The following is a 25,566-nucleotide window of genomic DNA, read 5'->3' on the forward strand; positions in this document are numbered from 1 at the left end:
AATTAATCCGTTTACTGTATGGTGTTATTATTGTACTTCAGCGCCTCTAGTGGTCGAAACGAATATTACAAAAACAGCAAAAAAAAACGAGTCTCAAAATTCAGTCTGCTCCCATTTAAGTCTCAAGAACTTAGATTTTTTTTAAACTCTTCATGCAAAGTAAATTTAATCAGACTTAATATATCACAAGAATGTTGTAGTTTGCTCATCTTAACGGGAAATCTGACGAAAGAAAACAAGAAATCTTAGATTTAGATAGATTTAATTTTTTTTTTACAATAGCCAAAATAAAAAAAGTCTTTAGATTTGTAAATGTCTTCACAAAGAAATTATTTTCTTTTAACACAGTGCATCAAGACAGATTGTCAAAGATAAAAAACACTTTCAATGATCCTACATCTTCAATATTTTAAAATGTATTTTAGTAAATTTTAGGATATTTTGCATTTCTTATAAATTAAAAACAACAAATGTGTTGATTTCTCTGCTGCTACTTTATTGCTTTTATAATGAATCACCATTTCCAAAGTAATCCACTCACCTTTTCAACTAAATAGGATGAAAACATTTATAGGGTACGTTTAAAAGTTCACTAAAAATAAGCAGATATTACCATCTACAACTTCAACTATTTTATAAAATATTATGCCTTGAACAAAAATGAGCCTTACCTTAAAGATAAAATCATGTTTACTGCAACTATCATAAATAAGAACTGCGCAGGTAACCCAGGTGAAAAAAATAATGTACCTGAGCATATTTTAATTATTTCTAATATCAAATGGTTCATTTTTCAAGATTATAGTCAAAATGTGAAATACATTTTTAAAAACATGCCTCCAATATTTAGTTTTATAATGCATTTTTGACACACTATAGAAAAAAATTCTAATATACTTTGCATTAAATAGATTACTAAAATTACACTTTGGATTATCTTTTAAAAATACTTAATATGTTAAATATTAAGCATGTTAAATTTCAATATATAGAATTTGTTAAAAATAAGAAAATATTAGATTTACTGCAAGAAAAGAGAAAGAAGAGTTTAACATCTTTTTTCCCATTTATTGAAGATAAATAAAATAAATGTCATCAGGCACAACATAAAGCACAACAGATTCCCCGCCTTGTAAACACAGAATAATATAAGAAGTTATATTAATTTGCAATAAGTATTCAAGTATTACACGTTGCAAAACAAAAACAAATCTTTGGTAAACAGACTGGTTATTTATTACCGTCTAATTTTAGCAGCAAGGGCTGGGCGATAATCTCCAATTTTTTTCATAACAAATCCAATTTTAATCTTTTGTTTTATTTCTTTTCTAAAAATGAAACTATAAATGATAGAAAACACTTTAAAAAGTGTTTTTTCCATTTAAATTATTCCTTCTGTGCGTTGTACGACAGAGTATTAGGGCCAGGCTATGGGTTTAATTTTCTTTAGCTACAAAAATAGTCATAATAAAACAGAATAAATACAATTTTATCAGGAAAAAAAAATGTATATTACAACAAAAAAAAGTTATTTTAATGAAAAGAAGCATCAAGATCCAACATGAGCAGCTCAGTTTGTGTTTCTTCTTCAAAATAAACTCAGTTTGTGTTTGCACAATCTGCTCAAAAACCTGCTGAAAAATTTGATGCTACTATATTAAAACATAAAGTATTTCCTTATTTGTAAAACTGAAACCAAAGTATAAATTCACAAGATGCTCAACATTCTTCATTTAATCCCTTTTTTATGTATTAGTTGTCATAATAATTTCGACTTTATTCTGGTAACATTAACGCTTCCACTTTATTATAGTACAACTTCATTCTCATATTCATACGACTGTATTCTTGTCATATTAGGACTTTATTCTCATAATTAACTAATTTTAAAAAAACGTAGCGTGGCCCTAATATTTTGTCGAAGAGGGCATGGTGACATCACTTTGAGCCATGGTGGGGAAAAAAATCCAGATTGTGCAGAAATTAAATCTCCTAAAATAAAAAATTCTAATAATCAATAAGCTTGATTAATCGCCCAGCCTTATTAGCAGATTTATTCGGAGGTTTAATCTTTCCAAGAGAGGAAATAAATCTTCCCCCGTCCGTCAGCACAGACCAGCTCACTGGGATTTCCTGGATTCAGCTCCAAAAACAGAACCGGGCCCCCACACACAAACATTCCCACCTGAAACACAATCAGAGCACAGATTATTTACTAGAAACAGAGGATTAAATCCAGCAGAACAGATGGATGAGTGTGTTTTTCAGGAAGGAGCAGGTTTGACCCTAAAGGTCGTGGCTCGCCTGTTTTTTGGTGTTTCTGTCCCAAAGCTTCAGCGTTCGGTCGTAGGAGGCCGAGATGATGACGCTGTCGGTGAGTTTCAGGTGAGTGATCCTGTCCAGATGGGCCTGAAGAGAAAATATCATCATCATCATTAGGATGAAGGTTATCAATTATTGATCTCAATCAAGATCATTTAAGAAAACTTGCGGAAACGTAAAATGTCTTTAAAATTACGCAACTCCTTTCCTGCAAATTGAGTTTATTAATAAAACAGACAAAGTTACACAAGGCGTATTAGGCCACTGTAGATTCAAAAAAGTACTTTAATTTGGCCAAAAAGCTCAGAAATTAAGATATAATCCCAGAAATTTTCTGGGGAAAAAACTTCAAAATTTCTGAGTTAGAAAAGTCGACAGTTTTTGACTTTTGAAGTGTCAAAAGTCAAATATTTTCAGTTTTCCAATCCCTCAAATTCTGAAATATTTTTCAAGAAAATCTTTGAGATTATAGTAAAAATTTCTCAGTTTATTTTAATCTTACAAATATTCAAAAATTTCTCAGTTATCAAATTTTGACATTTTCTTGTACATTTGCTCAGTTCTGCCATATTTTGTCTAAAATATCTCAGTGCTGCCCTCTTGTGTTGAATGGTGGCTACTGCAGTTCCATTTTCCTTATGTTTACAATATAAAATTGTAAAATGTGTCGCAGCCACGATATCTGGCCTGTGGTGGCTGTAGCTTAGCATCAGATGTGAGGGTTTTTTGGAGAGGATCTCACAGGTTTTCTGTCACTCCAGGAGGAAACATCCGGACCCTGATTGAACCACATGTTTCCTTCATCATCTCCACACACCACAAACTCTGAAACACAGAAACATCGCATTTAAACTCCTGAAATAGTGAAAAAAAATACAGGAAAACACAGTTATAACTCATCTAACTGCTGAACCACGTCAGCCATGTTTTGGATTTGGTGTATTATTCTGACTGAATGAAATTTGTTACAGTTATAAAAACAAGCTTTTAATATTTGATGTTTTTGGTACCTTTATCCACAGTCATGGCGGTTATCAGGCTTCCCTTTTGCTGCTCTTCTTTCTTCTCTTCCTCCACCTCCTCCTCTTCTTTATCCTCTTTTTCTACCTCCTCTTTCTTCCTGTTGCTGAACTTCATGCTCATAGAGCTAAAACATGAGTATACAGTAGTTTCTGGGCCCAAACCGAACTGAAATCAAATAAAAGATGAAACAAAACTACATCCATAATTCAAGTCAGAATATTATTTCTTTTTTGTTTTGCTTTTAGCAGAAACATTTTTTTTTTCAATTAAATCACTGAAAATCTATTAACTTTTCAATTAAGTTCTAATATATTGAAATGAATCTGCAGATTGCGACCCAAACATCTTTAAACCAGGCCTGTCATAATTACAGATGTTGCTGGACAATAAACTGTTGTAGAAATTATTGCGATAATATTGTTATTTTGAGACAGTTTTCAACTAATATGATAGTCATGGCATAATAATACAAGAACTCATTCTCAAACTTTAATTCTAAAGAACAGTTAACACTGGAGCTGAAAGACATTTAAATAAATAAAACAACAAATTAAATAAATTATCAAGTTTCTGTAAACAAAGTTATCTTTAAAAAAAGAACTAGTTGAGACTAAAACACCACAATGAAGACTTATTATTCAGTTTTTGGTAGAAAGAGAAAAACAATAAATCATCCAAAGTTTGCTTTAATTTATCATGTGATATTGATTTATTGCTTATTGTGACAGGATTAGTTTAAACGTATCCTGCTGGAGATTTGTCTTCTTCACTGATGCTGCTGTTCAATGTAGTTTTTATTATTGCAGAATATATCAAAGAAACTCACAAAAAAGCCCAGATGAATTTCTCCGTCGCCTCTTCCAGTCAGCCACACACTTTTCTCATCGTTACGAACAACGCTCAGAATATCGACGCTTTGAATCCAGCTGAGAACGACAGACACGCACAACAAAGATGCACGTAAAACAGGATAATTATCTCCATCACTAATGTTTAATTCTTCGTTTTGGAACAACTTTTTGATTGAGAAAACAAACTTTGAGTTTTGGTGGTTCCACGTGTCGCCTTCGTCTTTGGCCACGTCGCAAAGCATCCCCAGGTAGGTGACGCCCATCAGCAGCGAGCAGTAAAACAGGCGAACCATCGGGTTTCTCACTTTGTAGCTCCTCACCTTCACCAGGCTGCAAGCAGCACAAGAAATACAAACTTTTTAGAGACGAGGATTTACTGCTTGGTTTAAACGCACCAACTCACCGAGTCATCAATTAAAGACTTTCATTGATTACTTTGGTCAGAATAGTTTCTGACAAAATTATTCGATTCAGCAACAAATTCTGCAGCACATCTACATGTTAAGGTTGTCAAAGTCAAGCTAGCATAACTGAGCTACTTCCTTATCTTCCAAAATGATCAAATAAATCATTAACCATTTTAATTTTGAAGCTTTATGGGATCATGAAGAAAACTATTTCACTTCATTCCTGGCTGTAGAAGGAGAGTACTGGCTTAATTTTTATTTTTTTTTATCTTTTTACCTGACTTTGGTGTGTTGTTGGTTCCACACCAGCTTCCACACATCAACAACCATGATGTTCATGTAGGAGACGGCGAACTGGTCATCAGGCATCCAACAGGCAGCCGCGATCGGGCCGTCCGACGCCTGCAACCAAAACAGACACAATCACAGAAAGAAGCAATGAAATGAAAGGCTGCACATTTATAAATATACAAATTCAAGTGAATTCTGGCTCTGGATTAAATTTCTCTCTTGCGAGAACCAACGTAAACACCTGGGTTGGATTTACCTGCTTGTGGTCAACCACTGAGTTCTGCTTCCACAGCTCCAGCAGACCGGACTCGTAGCCAGCAAGCATAAAGTCGGCAGTCTGAGAGAAGCACAGCGCCGAGATGGGGCCTTTCCGGTACGCAGAAGTGTCTGTGCACAAGCGACGGAAAATACTCGTTAACTATCAGAGTGATAGTTTAAATCCAGCAGCTGCACGGTGAAGAGATGTACCAGTTCTCCAGGCCCAGCATCTCAGGGAACCGTCTTCAGACACAGTGAGGAATTCTGGGACTTTTCCTTTCTGGGCGACGCCGTGAACGGCACCGCTGTGACCCAGGAAGGTGCTGAAGTGTTCAACCTGGAGGAAGGAACAGGATTAAACCTGAGAAAATGTCTGAATCAGCTGAAAGCTGGAGAGTAGATGTTAGAAACGGGCAGGTTGATTAAAAAGCATCGATAATATTGATAAGATCAGTACTTTAGTTTCAGTCTCCGTCTAAACATTTTATTTTACTTTTGTATCGTAGCTTCTCAACGCTACCTCAAAAGTAGGGCAGGAGAATATGGCTGAAAAACCATCACAATATAAATTCATAACAGTTTCATATCAGTCGATATCAATAAATATTGACCAGATTTTTTGTTTTAAATATCTGAAATGCTGCCAAATTGGGGATGTGACCCTAAGCACAGTTTCCACTCCATGCTGTTTTTTAAATTATTTTTAAGCAGTTATGAGGCGCAGTGGCGAAACTATAAACTGCTACAGCCCAGTTACTCAACAGGTCGTTGCTAGGCAACCAAAGAATGAGTGGGTTGCTAGGTAACCAAAGAGCGAGTGAGTGGGTGGGTTAGCTGATTCCACCAAGTTTTAGTAAAGAGATTTTGTTTTTATTTCTTTTCACTTTATTAACAAAAAAACAACACATATATTAGTTTTGTTTTTCTATTTTTTCTGTTGATAAGGTTCCTAAAGTATTTCTGTAGACACCTATAAATTTGGCCAAATTCCATCTGAAGTTTAAACAAAATAATTCAAACAATAAAAACATTTAAAAAGGTGAGAAGTTTGATGTTACCTCAAACCTAAATAATAAAAATATTGGTATTGATGTTGGTGATACTGGTCCTGTATTTACATGAATTCGGGTCAATATGAAAACAGCCAGCATCACACACATCAAACATATTTGGACATTAAAAGTTGAATTTAATGAAGTGGGCGGGTTTCAACTGCTGTGAAATACCTGCAGAGGTTTCCAGAGCTGCACTGTGCCGTCGTCTGAAGCGGTGAAAACAGTCAGCTCTTCTGGTTCCGTTTCCTTCTCCTTGTCTAGAGACGAAATTTCAGAAAAGGCAAAAATATCGGCACCATTTTTGTCTGGATATGAGAAACAGGACTCGAGGAGTTTAGCTTAGTTTCAGTACCAGCGTTTGGGAGCAGAGAGCAGTGGTTTATGCGCTGCTTGTGGGCAGAAATGTGGCAGATTTCAGTGTTTTTCTCCCAATCCCAAACATGCAGCGCCCCCTCCGAAGAGCCAGCGATCACATGCCGACCCTGCACACAGAAGCACCAAGACTTAAAGACAAACTTGGCAAAATAACAGAACCAATAAGCCATGTATGTGCTTCATCAACATGCTAAATTATAAACTGAGTCTGTAATTCGCTCACCAGGCAGCAGACGGAGGTGAGCGGATTCCTCCAGGAGATTTCTTTGAGATGCGAACCGACTTCCAGGTCCCAAAAACAAAGCCTCCCGTCATTTGATGAGCTTATCTAGAAGAAAACACGAGAAAACCAAGAGGAAACACTAAATGTAAGGAGTTCTTTTAATGTCCAGGTGAGATATAAATCGAGTTTGTAGCAACCAGTTACATTTACTTGAGTAATTTTGAAGGGAAAAAAAAGTTATTTCACTGAGTATTTTTACGACGCTGTACTTTCTACTTTTAGTTGAGTAATTTTTTTTTTATATGAAGCATCTCTACTCTTGAGTAAAATTTCTGGATGAAAAACATTTTTTAACCAAAACCTTTTTTTTTATGAAAAGTTTGAAAAGACAATGGTTTGCATGAAAAAAATCTCACAAATTTTAGGTAAATTCCAGAAGTTTTTTTGAAAAAAAAAAAAAAAAAAAAAAAAAAAAACATGGAAATTTCTGTTTCAACAGTAAAAAATGCTCAACTTTTCAAACAAAGAAATTTTCCAGTTTTTCTTTCTCAAAAATGTTTACGTTTTTTTCTTGAAAATTTTCAAATATTGAAACTCGGAAATTAACAAATTTTTTCAGTATTTTCTGAGATTAATCTAAAATTTTCTGTGCTTTTGGTAGCATTTTTTCAAATATCAAACTCAAGTTTCCCTGTTTTCTCTAGAGACTTTTAAAAAAATGTTCCAGAAAATTTCTGAGATCGTTCTTGAACTTTCTGTTGTCCTCAGCTATTTTTTTTACTTTTCAAACTCAGAAATTCTCCCGTTTTCTCTAGAAAATTTCTGAACTTTATCTGAACATTTTTGAGTTTATCCTACAAAATTTCTAGAATTAATCTCAAAATTTTTTACTACTCTTTTTTTTTGTCTTCTGTTCAGAATGGCCCTGATACGTCAAACAGTTTTCCACATAAGGTCATTTGGAGCGGAGGTGAACTGACAGCGCAGTCGGGAGTCCAGGCGCAGCCGGTGATCCAGTCTCTGTGAGCGTTGGGGAACAATTTCAGCAGAGCTCCTTGATTTGGGTCGGCGCTCCAAACCATCAAAGCCTGAAAACAAACACAGGCGTCATCCGAAACACTGCTTTCAAACCGAACAGCAGACACGACAATGTGTGAAATGGAGGCCGGCCCACTAAACGAGCTGAAGAGGTCACCTGATCTTTTCCACCTGACAGCAGCCGCGACCCGTCAGGACTGAACGCCAGGCAGGTGATTCCTCCCTGGTGGCCGCGCAGCAAAGCCTTCGGCTTCGGCGTGGAGGCGTCGGTCAGATCCTTCAGAGGCGTCAGCGCGATGCTGAAATCATCTGTTTCGGGAAACGGTGAAATTATAATCAGTGATGCACCGACTGCAGTTTTCTGGCCGATCGCCGATCTTGAAAAGGATTTTGGTCGATTCCATTCTTTTTTTACCGTGAAATGTCGCTAAATATAGTCGGAAAGTTGCTGAGTTGTTAACTGCAAACGTGCAGACATGACCCAATGTCTGCACAAAATTTCTAGAATTAATCTCAAAATTAAATCGGTTCAACTAATTATAATAACTAGCTCATATATCTTGTTTAAAAGTTGCTTTTAAGTTAGTTTTGTCTTACTTCACATGTACTAAAATATCTGAACTGGAAACTAAACCATAAATTCTTGGTAAGATTTTGTGTTTTTGCAGTGCAGTGAAACATCCCTTTAATTTAATTAAAATAAAATGTATTAATTGAAAAAAAGTAATTTGAGGCCCAGCTCACATAATTTTTCCTTTATTTTTGTTTTGACTTTTCATGTCGCCCCTAAAACCATGAAGCCCTGAGCAGCCGTCATAATCGCCTACATCAGACTCACAGGAACCAAACACATTTTTTCCACTGATATTAACTGATTTTAAGTAGAAATCACTCATAAGTCAAATGAAAATAAAAGTGTTTCTATGTGTTTTACCTGAAGCTGAAGCCAGAACCGTGGAGTTCTGCCTCATCACCAGGATGCTGCCGGTTTGCATCCCGATCGTCCTCAGCTGTTTCAGCCCTTCAATAACTCCCTCCTCTCCTTCGTTTTTCCTCCACAGCCTCAAATGTTTGTCGCTTCCTCCAGAAACCAGCAGCTCCGGCCCGCTCTGCTCCGGGTCCTCAGGAACCCACAGCAGGCAGTTCACGGACACCCCGAGATCCGTGGAGGCCCAAATCTTTTCACCTGCAACGACGACAGAGTCTTTATATAATACATTTCATCAGTTTATGCTGAAATTACACAGATGAATGATTTAAATCACTCATCTGAGTGATTGGGCCTTTATTTTTTATTAAAACTAAGTTTTACTTTTAGTTTTAAGAGATCGTTTTTTTTATCTTTTTTTTCACTGTTTATTTTACATAATTTTCAGAAATTTAATTCTACAAACCAAGTTTAACTTTAAAAACAGTTTTAAAATGCCATTTCACGATTTGCCATCAAGATACTTTTTTAAAAATTAGATACTTGACATTTCTTTTAATATTTTTTAATAGTAATTTAATTCTATAAACCACATTCCACTTACATTTACATAGTTAACAGATCACTTTACAGTATGCTATTGAGTTATTTTTGATAAACATTTATTTTAAATAACTTTCAGCGATTTAATTATACAAACCACGTTTTACTTTCACATAACCAGTTTTAACCGGACATTTTACAGTGCGCTATTAAGACTGAATCCGATTTAGTTAAAACAAGTCATGTTTTGAAATTAAAAATCAAATTTTCTCCCCTCTTAGGTAAACCATTTACTCGTCTGTTAAACTAAAACTCACCTGAATCGGTCCTGAAGAGTTTGATGCCATCACCATGGTAACCCACAGCAGCGTAGTCGCCGCTCACCGCCACGCAGAGCGCGGCTGGATCCGATGTTACACATCTAGGCTTCTTCTGAGGAGGCTCCAACTCACTCTTGAAATAAAATATAATAATAATTTGAAAAGAAAGAAGGTAAACTGCTATTTTGAAATGTTAAAATGTAACAAACTGACTTTATCTGTAATCCAAACACTAAATAAATCAACTAGTGCAGGAGTCTGCAAACACAACACCGCTTTAAAACTTTAGTTATAAAAGATAAGAGACCGAGTATGTTGTTAAATAAAGATATATTAAAAAAATGTTTTTCATGTTCTGGTCTGCTCTGCATCCCCAGAACCAGAACCAAACGAGGAGAAGCAGCATTCAGTTTCTATGCACCACAAATTTGGAACAAACTTTCAGAAAACTGTAAAACAGCTGAAACACTGGGCGCCTTTAAATCTCAACTTAAAACCCACCTGTTTAGAGTTGCTTATGGCTAAATTAGGGTTAGACTGCGGGTTTTGATGTCTTCAATGTTTTTGATGTTTTTATCTTTTCTCTTTATCTATTTATTACTTTTTTTATTTCTCTTTCTCACCGTTTCCGAGAGGTTAAAGTCCTTGTCAAACGGCGTTTTGACTAAAGTCAAAAGGGTTGGAGACAGCTTTTTATTTCTCTCTCTCACTGTTTGTGTTTTAATGATGTTTTTTTAAATCTCTTTCTCACATGCTGTTTTTGTTTTAATTATGCAAAGCACTTTGAAATGCCTTGCTGCTGAAATGTGCTATACAAATAAAATTTGATTGATTGATTGAGGTTTCATGTTTATTTGGAACACTTCAGCAGCATGACACTAAAAGTGGAAATTATATTCTTTAGATTTATTTTTCTTGCAAAAACATAAATAAAATTGTGTTTCTTCAAATAAAACTCATTTTCTCCAGTAAAGATTTATTTAAAAAAAGAGTTGTTTTTTTTTAAACCAAATCTTCATGTAACAGTTGCGACTCTAAAGGAGTTTTATTTTGCCGGACTAAGGGGAAAAATGGCTTCTTAGATTGCTACGGTTGCAGATAGTGTTAGATTTTTGTCTTCTATTTTGGATTTTTATAAACACATTCAATGTATAATACAGTAGTTGCAACTTAAATTATTATTTATGTAAAAATAGGAGCTTACTTCATCACTTTTTAAAGCAATGACTGAGCGGCCAAGTCCTCCTGACCAGAGGTGGAGCTGTTTCACAAACAAAGAGAGACTTTCATTAATGTTTCAATGTATTATGGAGTATTAGGGCCACACTAAGAAAAATTAAATTATGAGACTAAACTTGTACAAGAATAAATTGACAGTAATACAAAAGCCATAATAATATGAGAATATGTAATATTTTGAAAATAAAGTCAAAATATTATGACTTTATTCTCATAATTTTATTTTCTTAGTGTGGCCATAATACTCTGTCATTTCATTGCAGTTTTAAAAGTTTGCATTCATCTTTCGTCAACAAACTGAACCCGAGTGCCTCACCGCGTGATCGGAGCCGGCGCTCAGCAGCATGGCGCCGTCCTCCAGGAAGGCGAGCGTCTCCGCGGCGCCGCTGTGAGCCTGGAAGACGCCCACGCAGGTGGAGGTGGACACCGACCAGAGCCTCACCTGGCCGGACACGCAGCCGGAGCAGAGCATGGAGGAGGAGGACGGCGAGAAGCAGAGGCTGCGCACCGACCGCCGGTGACCGCGCAGCGACTGAGGGACAAACGCAAAATATATCGCTACGTTTTAGTCCGACTTTCTGGTTTATCCTAAAATTATAAATATCTAAAAGAGATTCACATTTTTGTATGTTTGAACAGTTCTTGATTCACTTTTCCTTCAATAAAATTAAAACAATTTTCCAAACATTTTCAAGCACAACTTGGAGAGAAAAACAACACAAACCAACTAAAAAAAGTCAGTTTCAATTCACCGTTATATCTGATAATTTATTACTTTAAGCTAAAATATAACCAAATTTTATGTTTTGAAATGTTTCTCTCACACACAGAAAACACCTGACTGACCTGAAAACAAAACACTAATTGGATTAAGAAGAAAAGTCCTCCAATTTAATAACATTGTTATTAACGTCAATTACAATTATCAATGTATAATTGAGCCATCAGTAATCATAAATACTCATTACATTGAAACAATCCAAGCAAATCTTGTTGAGGTGAATGGCCTTCCTGCTCAAATTAAATGTTTAAACACAATTAACAAAATAGTTATGAAACATAAATCTAAAAATTTTTCTAAGTTTTCTGGAATTTAGCAAATGCAAATTATTTTACTAATTCTATCCGACATCAAACAAGAAAAGTTTTAGTCTGATTTAACTTCAGGCAGTGAGAAAAAAACACTGAAAATATTTGGTTTCAAATATAAATCATTTTTTCCAAATTTAGGCTTTTAATCACATCTTAGATTTAATCTTATTTCAGTTTGAATATCAAGAATTGATACAAAAATCAAGCATTTTTGAACCTTGAAAACATCTAATTGAAATGTAAGCATTTTCAAGGATTTCAAGCACCAGTACAAAACCTGAATATATTATAAAAGCATCAAAACAATTTGATCACAACATCATTTATACATTTTTAAGCAACAATCTATTGAATAAAAACTTTTAAATACTGGAAAAATGAGAAAATCTCAATATTTACCCATTAAACATCAAAAACAACTTGGATCTTAAACCATTTGCAGCTCTGCTGTCAATATAAAACTTACAGTTTCTATTTTATTCTGCAGCCAATTCCACACGATAACGTTTCCATTCCAGCAACCCGCAGCCAGCAGGTGACCCTCGGGGTCAAAGGTCACACAGTTGAAGGGGCTGGTGCTGGGCAGAGAGGCCACTTCGTTAGCTTTAGCAGAAGACCAAACCTAAGAAAGAGAAAGTTTGATTCAGGAAAAGGAGAACGTTAGAGACCTGTTTGTAGGCAAATATGTGAGTAAAAACTTTTTCTGTCTCGACACATTTCGGTTTTTTAAAATTTTCTTAGAAAAATGGATACATAAAAATGCTTTCCCACCTCGTAAAATCTCACTTTTTAATAGATGTAATCTGAACCTAATGCTCTTTCACCATTGAGTTAATGTTATTTTGAGTTAATTGTTGCTGCCTAAAACCAATGAATAAACATGACAGCATTGAATTAAACGCAGAGAAGACGAACTTTCAGCGTGAGGTCAAGGGACACAGTGGCGAGGTGTTTCCTGTCCGGTGTGATGTCACTCGCCGTTATCGTGTTAGTGTGGCCGTCAACCAGAGCCGTCCTGCAGCAACAAGAAACCACACACACACTCAAAAATAAAATAAAATAATAATAATAACTAAAAATAAAGATTTAAATGGTCTCAGCGCTCCTCCCACCTGCATCCGTTCTGGACGTCCCACACCTCCAGTCTCCCGTCGAAGGAAGTGGAAACGAGCCACGCGTCGTTCAGGAAGACACAGCTGGAGACGCCGTCGCAGCTGCTCACCAGCGACTTCACTTCCTGTTCACAGGACAGAATAAATCCACACAGATGATCCTCAAAAGAAGAGGTGGGATGATATTTCTCATTACTCTTTTTTCTCATCATGTTACGACTTTATTCTCATAATATTGTCAATCAAGTTTATTTGTATTGCATATTTCAGCATTAAGGCGGGTCGAGGCGATTTACATAATAAAAACACATTAAGTCTTAAAGGAAACATCATACAGTCAATAACTGAACAAACATTACATTTTTATGAGTGAGTCACCAAAATCACAAAAATCAAATATGTTGGTCAATGTTTCATCTACTATGGTTAAAAAGAAACTAAACAAGTGGGTTTTTGTCTTGATTTAAAGGAATTCAGGGTTTCAGCTGTTCTGCAGTTTTCTGGAAGTTTGTTCAGGGGTAATAGCAGAGATAAAAATCTGAATATAATCTCAGTACCTGTCCAGTCTGTGTGTTGACAAAGTGCAGCGTTCCTTGTCCGGTACCAACCACAACCAGCTGTTTGTCCGGACTCAGAACCACACAGGTTGGTTCGGAGGAGAAGGTTGACACCAGCGCACTGAGGTCAAACAAAAAAACTAAATCTTTACAAAAACCTCATATGTTCTTTAAATAATCTAATAAAAACTGATGCTGCTTGGAGACTTTAGTTTTTAATTATAAGCTGGTTGCACTGAGGCGAACACATCTCTAACTGCAACCATAAAGTTTACCTCATCTCTGGAGCGCTGCCTTCGCTGCTGTTCAGACACTCGATCACCCGGACTCCCCGTCTCCCCTGCAGGCCTGCAGCCCAGATGTGAGCTGATGTTTCCAGAGGCTCGTTAAGCGCCTGCTGGACGAAAAGCGCCGGCCATGGGGAGAGCGTTGAGGTGTGGCGCCTAAGGAAACCACGACAGTCGTCCAGATGTTCATCCAGGTCAGCTGATTGACCAAAGGTGACATGAGCAATGAAATGTTTCGGGAACTAAACGTTATAACTCATGGTGAAAATATTTAACAGTGTTTCTTAACAGACTTACAGTGAGGTGTATTTTTGGGCTGCTTATCTAAAGAGAAAGCAACATTTCAGAGAAAAAGACCAAACATCAAAAAAAAACCAAAAAAAAAAAAAAAAAACACAAATCTGATTCTTAAACCACATTAACAAATCTTAAAAGTGACCCATTATGCTTCCTTGAACAGGTTAGTTTATACTTTTATACTAAAGCGTGAAAATGGCTGCAAAAAGATGCTAAATTATAAAACTGCAAAGCTTTGAAAAGCAGAACTGGAGCCTCCCACATAACAATAAAGAAAACGGCAAATGGTTTCTGGGTGGTAAGTCAACAACAAAGAATTTGTCTTTTCCAGCAGCCATTGTACATCACATACAGTGATAAAACCAGCTGACCAAACCTGCTGGAGCTCAGACAGGGTTGCTAGGTAACAGACTGTACCTGCTGATTTGTGACGTTACATTCTGAAGGTTTTTAAACAGCTCATTTTCCAGACACTAAAAAACATTAACTTAATACCAAAACAAGGCTGTATCTTTTGTTTTTTTTTTTAGGGTGTTTTCATGGTTGATAATTCTGCAGAATCGGTTAGATTTGGGAACAAAGTTGCAACGCTTGTTACATTTTCAGCTACTGTGGTTCACTTTCACACTGCACTGTCAAATGAACCAAACTAACTGATAAAACCTGTTCCCCTCCTCGCCTGTGGTGGCGCTGAACCAAGAACCATTGAAGGAAACAATATTAAAGCTCAGAAAAGCACAACTTCCTTCGTCACAAAAGGTGAATAAATGAAGTAGCGTCAATAGGATTTCTTTTTTGTCTTTGGTAAAATACCACAAGCCATTTCTCCTTCTAGCAACAGATTCTCATATTGGTTTAGGTTGTTTTACCCAGAATTCCCCACGCTGTAGTCCACTTCCTGCTTTTGGAGCAGTCTCCGGTCCACTTGGCGTTCACATGTGGTTTCAAACTGCACCAGAATTCACTTAACCGAACTGAGACTGAGGTTTATAAGCAAACCAGAGTTTGCTGTTTTCCAATCACACATTCACACCTCCCCAAACAAACCGGACTTTCTAATAAATCAAACTAGAGTTTGACTAAACTGTGCTGATGTGAAAGAACACAAAGTGTTTGGGTTGTTTTTAGAGTCAGCTGAAACTCCAATTCAAGTACAAAAACTGAAAAAGTGAATTCTGCATAACGGGTCCCCTTTAATGATCATTTATCTTTATCTTCATTCATGCTCACCGTGCAAGTCGTACGTCTCCAGCAGGTGGTGAAGGAGGCCGTGGCTCACGTTCGCATGCAGGAAATAATAATTGGAGAGAAGGGAATCAAGAGCCCTCTGCTGTCCAATCTGAATCTGTACGAGTCCAAACGAAGGCAACAGGGAGTTAAAATGCTTTTTCTTTGAACAGGAGTTATGCATATAAATAAATATAAACAAACCAAGCTTGATGGCAGATGCATGAGTGTGTCGGCCTCAGAGTGAAGGAAAGTGTCGTTTCCCTCAGGGTCAGCCGTCGCCCACAGATAACCTGTTCGATTAGAAACATTAGAGCTTATTACAGAATAAAATTTAAAAAAAATGGTATTTAAGGAATGATGGGGTTTGCTTTACCTGCCAGAACGAAGTGAGCTCTGTATCTTTCTGTTTCTGTTGGGAGAAAAAATCCCTCAAAGCCTCTTTTCACCTCCGGGTTGCTTAGAGCCAAAACGTCGTCGGTGTTTTGGCAATGAGACGGACCGGTCAGGCTGCAGGAAAAGGTCCAAACAGAGAGAAAAACACAACCTTACAGCGTCCGAAATGCCAATGCATCCTAAAAAACGAAATCTATAAATATTTAGCAAAGGATTTATCACAAAAACCATTTAAATAATAATTTTGATAAAAGGTCAAGATGTGAAAATACCAGAATTATTGCTCTGATTGCATATTTAGGCATATTCAGGTCAGAAATGTTCTTGAAGCTTCTCTGATCAATAAAGATCAAAACTGATTGATCTCATGTGAATTTTATGTTCTCCAGTCTTTATAAAGGAGATAAAGGAAGAATAGTCACATTGCATTTATACACCAGGCCAAATGGAGCTCATGGATTACTAACTAAAAGATCCAAGAAGTTCTGGTCATATTAACAAATTACCTAAAAAAAAAAATTAGGAACCATTATTTGGAAAAATAAATAAATTAATAAATTTTCTTAATTTACGTTTTTATTTTATAACACTAAGAACAAATTTAGTTTTACCCTTTGTTTTTATAATACCTCCTTTAGTAAATCTGTTAAGGCTTTTTAGTTAACATAAATTTTTAGATTTATCACATTTCCCTTTGTGAAATGTCAATAGGACATTCACTCTTTTACACAATAAAGAAGTTCGAAACGTATGTAATATTATATAATTTAGCAATATTCCCTGCACTATTAGTTTAATTCTTTGTGGCCTTTGAAAACTGATTAACATTTTTATTTACCTTTATATTTTAAAATATCTTGTGATTTTTGGCCAAAGTCACTAACAGCCACATTTGGCTCCGGAGCAGCAAGTTGGAGATCGATGAGTTGGACTCAGTAAACTTTATTCTACTGTAACTAAAGTTTATATTTTAAGGCTTATTTACTCGTTAATAACAGTAGATGGCGCTGTACCTTTGTAAATTCTGCACAATGCGGGTGAAAACTGCCATGGGAACCCGTCCTGTAGGCTTCCTGGAGCGCTGCAGCACTTCCTCCCATGAGACCTGGCCGTCCGGTGAAGACAGGCTGTTACACGTGTTCAGCACAGAGAACAGGTCTCTCTCCTTTAAACCTGCAAATAAAGAGGAAAACACCAACAGACCAGAATGAATCCTTTCTCCAAGTCAAGATTCACACTTCTGAGAAAGTCTGGAAATGGTCCCAGTCAGATGTTGTTACAGTGAAATAATTTATGAATAGAACTTTGTGTTCATGGGACAAAAACAAGAAATATTTCAGTTTTTGTGCAAATTATGAGGTAGATGCCTCATAATTTTCAGCTGCAGGATTCTTTACAGACAATAATATTGTTGTGGGCTGTGAAACTGAAAGCCAGTTCGTTGAAGTCAAAGGTCATGGTTCTGAATCGGAAAATGATCGACTGTGACCTCTGGTGAACTTTAAGGCTGCATCTCTTTAAAGATTAAACAAATTACAAGAACAAGCATACAAATGAAAATGATTGCTCTCGTTTTCATTTATTGCGACGTTGTTTACTGTAATGTTGCAGAACTTTACCGTTTTTGCTGACAGTGAGAGCTGCGAGGCTCAGACGGAGTCCAGGTACGTCTCTGCACTGGTTGCAGAGTCTCTCCAGGCTGGACTGGATCAGCAGACTCAGAGACTGAGGCAAACCCTGCAGAGTTTCCTTCAGCTGAAACACACAAAAACACAGCCTGCTCTAACTCCCATCAACTCCTCAGGCTCAGAAATAAACCTAAATATGAGCTTATACCTTTTCAAAGGAGGCAAAGTTCTTCAGGTCTTCACAGGCCAGGTGCAGGTAGAGCGGACTCGCAGCTCCTTTCTTTGTTATTAACGTCTGGAGCTTAATTCACAGCACAGTTTCTCAGTAAAAACAAGTTCCAGTAACATTCAGAAAGAGGCAGAGAATGTAAAATCAGAACCTGGTTGTTAAATGCAGAGTCACTGAGCTTCTTCCCGAAAACATCCAGCTCTTTCTGAACAATCTCCCTCTTATCCGGCAAGCTGAGCTGCCCCAGGGGAAACAGCTCTGCTCCTTTTTTCTTGGCTAAAGTTTGGAGCAGAGGTGAACTGGACGCGACGCTCAGCACTAAGCAGACACCCTGATGAGAAACAACAAAATATTTATACATACAATGTCAAACTAAATAATTTTCCTCTCAGTTTTAATTCTCTTGTAGGGCTGGACAATATGGCGGAAAAACGTATCATGTTATAAGCACTTCATATCAGTCGGTATTCAGTTTTGTTTTAAAAATCTGAAATACAACCAAACCAGTGGATAATCTTTCCCGTTTTATCCAGTTTTCTCTCCACATAGTTGCTTTTTATTTTTAAGCAGTTATGAGGCACAGAGGTGAAACCTTAAACTGCTGCTGCGCCAGTTACTGAACAAGTCGTTGCTAGGTAACCAAAGAGTGAGTGGGTTGCTAGGTAACCAAAGAGTGAGAGAGTTAGTGGATTCCACCAACTTTGCTAAGCTAGCAATGAGTTTCCTCTGCCTAAATCTCCCAGAATGCTGTGCGGTTCTGGATCAGAGTTCAGTGAATATTCCATCAGATGTATCATCTATTGACATTGATCACATGTCTGTAGCGATTTATATTGTTATTGATTTATTGCCCTATTCTCTTGGAACCCACTTGAGGAAGCAGCTGTGGGATCCAGTCAGAGCTAAACTGTCCTTTGCCATCCTGGACCAGATCCACTCCATCGACCAGAACCACCAGAGGTTTCTTCTTCTTCCTTTCACTCAGAGTAGAGTGAAACTCCGACAGCAAGTCCCTAATGAATCCAAAAATAAAAGGTTAAAACAGCTGGATAGAACAGCTGGTGCATAAACTCTCCGTGCAGGAGCTTCTTACTTGTACAGGTGAGGAAGAGGCGATTCCTCCTCTGAGTGTTTATCGTTTCTGAGCCACACAGCGAGGCATCGAAGGAGGTTTTCCACGCAGCGCGCCGACTGGCTGGCAGCTGTGGAGTAAGAGATGACGTCGCAGCGGAGGTTCGTTTTAGATTTCAGTCCAGTTCGGAGGGAATCTGCTAGAGCAGCCTGACAGGAGGGAATAAATGCAGAGATATTTGGCTTAACAGTGATAAAGACAAACAACTATGATACATTTCCCCTTGAAACAAATCATTTTACTGAAAAAGATCTTTCCTCGTGAACTATTTGGCTTCACATTTATACTTAGGCTGAGTGTCTAAGAAGTTGATGAATCGTAGAATAAATTATTTCAAACAAGAAACATACAGAATCATTTTACTGAAAAATGTAAATTATGCAAAATTCACATTTTGCACGTTTTTGTGCTTCCGTTTGAGTCTCAACTGCTTTTAAAAATAAATTAATAAATACATAAAAGACAGAGGTTGTTTTTGACAATAAGTTGATGCTTTTTGTGCGTGGAAAGTATGCCGTTTCAATAACCTCCTGATTATTGAGTCATATTGTACAGTCACTGTGCTGTTACCTAGCAACCACAGTGGAATTCCGCCCGTTACCTAGCAATCCAAGCTGAGTTCCAGCATGCTTGGTCAGCTGGTTTTGTTGTTGACTTATGATTTAGAAACAACTTGCTACATTCTTGTTGGATGTGCAGAAGGCTCCACATCTGCTTTTCAAAGATGTACGGTTGTATAATTGCACATCTGTTTGCAGCCATTTTCATTTCAAAATATCCAGAACTGAGTAGACTAAATTCTCGTCATCTAAGAATGATTTCGTGCAGAAAATGTAACAAACATGTTCTGTATAGCTCATAAACTGTTGAAGTATAATTGGTAATTTTAAGGTTTTCTTTATTTTGTGCCTCTAAGTAGTGGACTTTATTTAATCATACAGGAAATTGCCAAGGAAAGAAAATGCTACTCAAATAGCCTTTGAAAGCCTTATATGGACAAATATTTATATGTTATCGTCATCACCATGTCTTCATAAGCTGTTTGTAATTCTGCCCCAGTTCTCTTAACCTAATCTAGATTTCAAACCACCTGAGGATGTAAATTTACCATGAAGACAGTTTTCCCCTCTCCAGGTCCTCCTTCTATCACCACCATTCCTCCCTTGTTTTGGACCCGCTCCACCGTCTGCACAGCATTTGACAGCAGCTTTGTCCTGCCGAAGAACTGCCTCTGCAGCGCCCCCTGGTGGACCTCCTGCTCAGAAACCTCCAAAGCAGAATCTGCCTCCACATCCTCCTGCAGAAAATAGACAGTGTCGCATTTTTGTCTAGTTTGTAGTGCAAAGATCTCAATACACTTGAAATATGGCAACATAAACTTAAAAGTAACTTTCCAGCAAGATATAGGAGCTTAAAAATAATTTTAAAAAAGTACTAGTTCCACTGGCGGAATTTTAAACCTTTAATGAGAAAAATATCTTCCCATAAGTAAAATAATCTTCCAGTGGAGCTAGTAATTTTTCATCAACATTAAGAAATTATTGACTTAAAACAAGCTGAAAAGTTACCTGCAAGTCAGTTTTGTCTTATTTCAAGTGTACTAAGATATGTGCACTAGAAACTAGACAGAATACTTGGTAGGATTTTGTGTTTTTGCAGCGTACTTACTTAAATTTGTGTGATTTATATCACTAAACTGTATAAAGTCACTGCATTTCATTATATTTTGGAACAAACAGTAGAGAAAATGGTAAAAATATAATTTCCAATAACACTGTCAGTTTAGTTTTTTATTTAACATCATTACTGAAATATGATAAGAATCAAAATTCTCATCATGAAAAGAGATTTCTCACAATAAATGACAAACGATATGATAAATGGCCACCTCTAAATGCAAGGCATGAACATGACATGCCTAAATATGGAAAGTGTGTACAAGTAGAGAAGACCGTGTCTAGAAGTTAGAGCTATGTGTTGGGAGAAGTCAAATACTGTACTGCATAGATGCTTTCTGGAAGAGCATAGAAGCAGCTGTGCAACCACACATTAAAATCAGTGACACCTTCAGATAGTAAACAGGATGAACTTCCACTGGTGCAGTTTTACACTAGAGCCACATTTACAATCATGCACCAACATCGTTAGGCGAATGTCTAGCTCAAAGGTACATTGACGGAAACCGGAAAGTGGACATTTGATCAATTATTTACCTCAACAAACAGCTTCTGAACAGCCAACCACAGGTCTTCCAGCACAGCTTTCCCAAAGTCCTCCAGCTTTTTCACGTATGGCTTCCCGTCCACAACGCCGCCCCACATACATGAGTAACTATGAGACACAGCATCAGAGTTTAAAATTAAGTTGCATTTCTTTAACTATTTTAACAACAAACACTCATCATCTTGATGGGTGTGATGATTTTTGTCTCTTAAGTTCTGAATTATTAACTGTCTTCTTAAACATACTTCAAATTCTTAACACAACTTTGTGTTATTTGAATGTTCAGTACGTTTACCTAAAAACCTATTCAGACTAAAAATGGGTCACAAGGAATTCGTCCAGCATCAAATGATTCAGCTCTTTAACATCGTCTGTAGTTTCTATAAAAATAACAGTTTAAAACAAACGTTTTGGTTCAATTCGTTTTTCCCACCTGCTTCTCTTTAAAATATGTTTTATGTCATTCACTTAATTCACTTCTGCTCTGCCTACATGTTTGGACTCACTTTTCAGTGGCTTTAACTCCGTCATCCAGGAGTCTTTTCTTCAGAGAAGAAAGTTTCGCCTCAGCATCTTTTGATTCGGCAGCAAAATCGGATCTCCAAGCCACTGGAACTGATCTGGACGGGAACGAAGAGCAGTTAAAAGTGAAACAAACACGACTGAATTACTGATGTTTTCTGCTTACTTGATGATGCTTGGATCTCTGAAGTAGCAGAACATCCTCTGCTGAGCGACGCCGGGATAAAGAGCCTGGAACTGACGGATCTCCATCTCTGTGATGGAGAGACCGGCTGGAGCAGAAGCCAGCTGCATTTTAAGAAGATCGTTATTTATCTGCTTTAGATGAAAATTCAAACTATAGACACGTTGCAATGTGATGTCATGTACACAAGAGCTGCTAGCTGAGGATGACTACACCGAATGTATAAAAAGAAGGGACGTAGCGCTTTTCTACTACTTGCCAACACTATGACAACTAAATAACAAGGTCAGGAAAACATTTTAATTAAGAAATAGCATTATGCTAGCTTGACTGTGACAATCTTAACATGTAGATGTACTGCAGAATTTGTTGTGTTTCGGTTCAGTTAAAAAGAAAAGGTGACCCACATAACTATAAAATGAAAAGTTGACACACATGGCAACTCTGACAGATCATTAGTCGAGCAGATGTTTAAATTAACTAATCATCCACCGCTGTGTTCAGACGATCACTTAATAATCACAAAATAAACGTCAAGCCAGAAAAATAAAACTGAATGTTCTGCTCTTTGTGCGGGAAATATTTCCGTTATTTTTGGTGATGAATCCTGATATGTTAGTGGAGCTGCTGTCAGTCAGTTGCTACGGCAACAGGTCTGTGTGTTAGTGTAGCCGACACAAAGAGCGAGGAAAAAGAAGAACACGAATGGTTCTGTGTTATTCTTCAACGGTGTTTCTGCATTTTTTTTTTTTCTGTGGCGCACTGCGCTAAATTACTAACACCAACATCTCCAGGTTTCATTTAGTTAACTGGATTTTTCTACTGCAGCAGCACGGCTATGGATGGCAAGTAAAAGAACTGTTTTTTTTAACCTCCGGATGTAAACAACAGCATGCAACATGTCTATAAAAATCGTTGGTATGACAAACTGTACCCAGCTGTACTGCGGCAGGTCTGGAAGGTCGGGTCTGGGGGGAACCTGGCCGTACCTCTCCCCGAGGATCGCCACCAGCATCTGGCTGCGGCACACCTCCGACAGACACAGCGCCGTGGCCCGCTCCGACTCCTCCTCCGTCACGCCCCAGCGAAGCTCCACCTCCTGCAGGTGGAGGCAGTGGGCGGCGGCGCGGCGGCGGAGCTCGGGGAAGACGCTGCGCACCAGGACGTCCCGTTCGGCGTGCATGTCTCTGAAGGTGGAGGAGATGAACACTCGGACTCCTCTCCATCTAGGAGCAGCAGGAACGGTTAATTATCGAGTAAACATCAACTTTAACCACTAAATGAGTCAAGAAACTTTACCTTAGCTTTGGGGCGGCTGGCACTGAAACAACGTTTGAAGTCTGTGGTCCTTTGGCTCCATCTGGTGGTGGGATGTTGTACAGTTTGTCTAAATGCTCCACGTGATCCAGCAGCCTGGAAGATCCTCGCTCTGCCACGAATCTGGTAATTTAAAGACAAAGTTTACCAAAACATTGTCTTTTCTGTTTAGTAGTTATCCAACTATTAAACAGTTGGACAACCTTCAACTGTTTAATAGTGTAACCCAAAAGAACTATTCATAAATGTTAGATACGCTGAAGCGCCAAAATAAAACATGTTGACACATTATAATTTACATATTCTATAATTCCCTCAGATGTCGTATTTATGTTTACATCTTGTTCTCTACATACAGTGTTTCTTGTCTGAAATAAAGATATTGAGATAAAAAAAAGGATTAGGAGAAGAAACGTAACTGCTGCATAGACAGTTCCTCTACTTCAAAATAAGAGCGTGAACATAAACGTCTATCTACTTGAAGAAATCTGAACAGTCAAAACAAAAACCTCAACACATATTTGTCAAATCTTATTCAATTGAAAGTTCACAAAAAAAGGCCAGGCAAGTAAATTAGTGCTAAACAATGCATCAGGCAAAATAATTTAACGGGAAGCTAAGTGCTAACGCAGGGGAGCCCAAAGTCGTTCCTCGAGGGCTGGCATCCTGCATGTTTTAGTTCTCTCCCTGGTGGCTCTAACAACCTGTTCAGTATGTCGATGTTCTTCTTAGGCCTCTAATGAGCCATCATTTGAACCAGGTGTGTTAAACCAGGGAGAGAACTAAAACATGCAGGATGCCGGCCCTCGAGGACCGACTTTGGGCACCCCTGTGCTAACGTTTTTAAAGTTAGCAAAAGTGCTAAGCTAACAATAATCTATTAGCTCATTAGCGGAGATGAGAATAAAATTTAACTTTTTGTTGCCATGAAAAACTGTGGAATACATTCTTGGGTGAAAACAAGGATTTCAGATTTGCCTCATTTGCTTTTGGATTCAACTTTTCTCCATTTTTACCTCAGGATTTGCTCACTGAAGCCCCTCAGCACCACATGGTTCCTGTCATGAGGTTCCTCTGGGAGTCCAACATGGCTGCACACAACAGTAAAGGATGAGTTAGAACCCACAAAGCTTCAGAAACTGAAATCAGTGCAGAATGGTACATGAAAAAAAATACCTATCAGATATGAAGATATTGACACTGAGAGCTTTTTTGTTCTTGGTTTTGTAGTTCTTGATAGCCCAAACAAGTTCATTATCCAGCCAACTGTGTGCGATTGTGATGATGTTATCCACCTGAGAAAAAGGAGTATTTAGCTCTGACTTTATTTAGAATGAAATCCTGGCTACAAACATGCCTGAACAGACCTTAAGCTGCTGTCTAAATCATGCCAGATTGCTGCATCATTTCAGTCTGCTCAGTTCTGCCCATTTTCAGAGTGAGCTGTTTTAGGGCACCTTGTCACTTTAAATCCAAATAAGCTGCTACTGGCCACACACCCCCCCCCAACTCAACGTTTACAGTTGTGAAAATGTGAAAATGGCTGCAGAGAGATGTGCATCCATACACCTTTGAAAAGCAGAAGTTGTTTCTGGATAGTAAGTCAACAACAAAACACTTGTCTTTTTCCAGCAGCCAAATACATCGATAAAACCAGCTGACCAAACGTGCTAGGTAACGTGTAACCTAAGCTAGGTTGCTAGGTAACGTGTAACCTAAGCTAGGTTGCTAGGTAACGGGGCAGTTCCTGCTGATTTGTGACGTTACACTCTGGTGGTTTTTGAAACGGCTCATTTTCCAGACATCAAACGACATTAACTTACTGTCAAAAAGAGCCGGGTGTTTTTTTTTGTTGTTTGTTTCTAGAAGCAGTAGAAACCCAAATGGAAATACAAAAATGTGTAAAATGTGAATTTTGCATAACATGTCCCCTTTAAATGAGGACCAAAAATATTTTAACTTTAATCTAACTCATCAAACAATCTGCATAAACAACCATTCAAAAAAATTAGAACTTTAATATCTGTACTATGTTTTTGTATACTGTTATTTTCTTCTGTTCTTAACTTCGAAAAGCACATACCTTGTTTTTCTTGGTTAACAGCTTGTAGAGAAAGCTGGTATCGATGTCTCCTTGATGATTGGTCGATTCCTGCAAAAGAAGAGTCCATACATCATCGTTACCTCTAACCGCGCAACAAGACTTCTGTGCAATCGATAGATTGATTTAACCAAACTCATGGATTTAATGACTACTGGTATAAAAGTATCTCCAGTTTTCAATTATCTGCAGGACTTGAACTGCAATTATTTTAGCAATCAATTATTCAGACCATTAATTGATTAACTGGTTAAAAAATTTGACAGACTTTTTATTGATGTACTTAAGCAACTTTTATAACACATTAGAAATACAAAAAACTAATAATTCAGCTCCTTTTATAAATAATAATGCTTTTATTGCCTAAAATGCAATAAAAGCATTTCTTT

General features: G+C 37.5%; 1 protein-coding gene across 2 annotated transcripts in view; it reads right to left on the reverse strand.

Annotated features, from left to right (window-relative positions):
• Nucleotides 1–1,047: 1,047 nt before the first annotated feature.
• tep1 (telomerase-associated protein 1) overlaps nucleotides 1,048–25,566 on the reverse strand; it is a 35,161-nt gene continuing 10,642 nt past the window's right edge. For both annotated transcript variants that reach the window (XM_015041776.1, XM_015041775.1), the window contains exons 15-56: nucleotides 25,160–25,228; nucleotides 24,253–24,371; nucleotides 24,093–24,167; nucleotides 23,059–23,199; nucleotides 22,694–22,985; nucleotides 21,742–21,863; nucleotides 21,560–21,673; nucleotides 21,044–21,161; nucleotides 19,939–20,127; nucleotides 18,792–18,979; nucleotides 18,570–18,711; nucleotides 17,850–18,029; nucleotides 17,678–17,770; nucleotides 17,461–17,596; nucleotides 16,855–17,014; nucleotides 15,822–15,955; nucleotides 15,650–15,738; nucleotides 15,449–15,563; nucleotides 14,219–14,245; nucleotides 13,910–14,120; nucleotides 13,635–13,755; nucleotides 13,078–13,202; nucleotides 12,881–12,980; nucleotides 12,432–12,587; nucleotides 11,190–11,405; nucleotides 10,839–10,895; nucleotides 9,632–9,767; nucleotides 8,778–9,029; nucleotides 8,001–8,152; nucleotides 7,786–7,893; nucleotides 6,806–6,910; nucleotides 6,560–6,689; nucleotides 6,379–6,464; nucleotides 5,363–5,489; nucleotides 5,151–5,281; nucleotides 4,881–5,005; nucleotides 4,383–4,526; nucleotides 4,172–4,271; nucleotides 3,333–3,510; nucleotides 3,065–3,147; nucleotides 2,305–2,409; nucleotides 1,048–2,185 (exon numbers count right to left, since the gene is read on the reverse strand). In XM_015041776.1, coding sequence (XP_014897262.1) covers nucleotides 2,066–2,185; nucleotides 2,305–2,409; nucleotides 3,065–3,147; nucleotides 3,333–3,510; nucleotides 4,172–4,271; nucleotides 4,383–4,526; nucleotides 4,881–5,005; nucleotides 5,151–5,281; nucleotides 5,363–5,489; nucleotides 6,379–6,464; nucleotides 6,560–6,689; nucleotides 6,806–6,910; nucleotides 7,786–7,893; nucleotides 8,001–8,152; nucleotides 8,778–9,029; nucleotides 9,632–9,767; nucleotides 10,839–10,895; nucleotides 11,190–11,405; nucleotides 12,432–12,587; nucleotides 12,881–12,980; nucleotides 13,078–13,202; nucleotides 13,635–13,755; nucleotides 13,910–14,120; nucleotides 14,219–14,245; nucleotides 15,449–15,563; nucleotides 15,650–15,738; nucleotides 15,822–15,955; nucleotides 16,855–17,014; nucleotides 17,461–17,596; nucleotides 17,678–17,770; nucleotides 17,850–18,029; nucleotides 18,570–18,711; nucleotides 18,792–18,979; nucleotides 19,939–20,127; nucleotides 21,044–21,161; nucleotides 21,560–21,673; nucleotides 21,742–21,863; nucleotides 22,694–22,985; nucleotides 23,059–23,199; nucleotides 24,093–24,167; nucleotides 24,253–24,371; nucleotides 25,160–25,228 — 5,571 coding nt within the window. In that variant the 3' untranslated portion in view covers nucleotides 1,048–2,065. The remainder of the gene's footprint in view (nucleotides 2,186–2,304; nucleotides 2,410–3,064; nucleotides 3,148–3,332; nucleotides 3,511–4,171; nucleotides 4,272–4,382; nucleotides 4,527–4,880; nucleotides 5,006–5,150; nucleotides 5,282–5,362; nucleotides 5,490–6,378; nucleotides 6,465–6,559; nucleotides 6,690–6,805; nucleotides 6,911–7,785; nucleotides 7,894–8,000; nucleotides 8,153–8,777; nucleotides 9,030–9,631; nucleotides 9,768–10,838; nucleotides 10,896–11,189; nucleotides 11,406–12,431; nucleotides 12,588–12,880; nucleotides 12,981–13,077; nucleotides 13,203–13,634; nucleotides 13,756–13,909; nucleotides 14,121–14,218; nucleotides 14,246–15,448; nucleotides 15,564–15,649; nucleotides 15,739–15,821; nucleotides 15,956–16,854; nucleotides 17,015–17,460; nucleotides 17,597–17,677; nucleotides 17,771–17,849; nucleotides 18,030–18,569; nucleotides 18,712–18,791; nucleotides 18,980–19,938; nucleotides 20,128–21,043; nucleotides 21,162–21,559; nucleotides 21,674–21,741; nucleotides 21,864–22,693; nucleotides 22,986–23,058; nucleotides 23,200–24,092; nucleotides 24,168–24,252; nucleotides 24,372–25,159; nucleotides 25,229–25,566) is intronic.

Source organism: Poecilia latipinna, unplaced genomic scaffold, assembly GCF_001443285.1.
Source record: "Poecilia latipinna isolate Pla-1442-1.1 unplaced genomic scaffold, P_latipinna-1.0 Scaffold568, whole genome shotgun sequence".
NCBI lineage: Eukaryota > Metazoa > Chordata > Actinopteri > Cyprinodontiformes > Poeciliidae > Poecilia > Poecilia latipinna.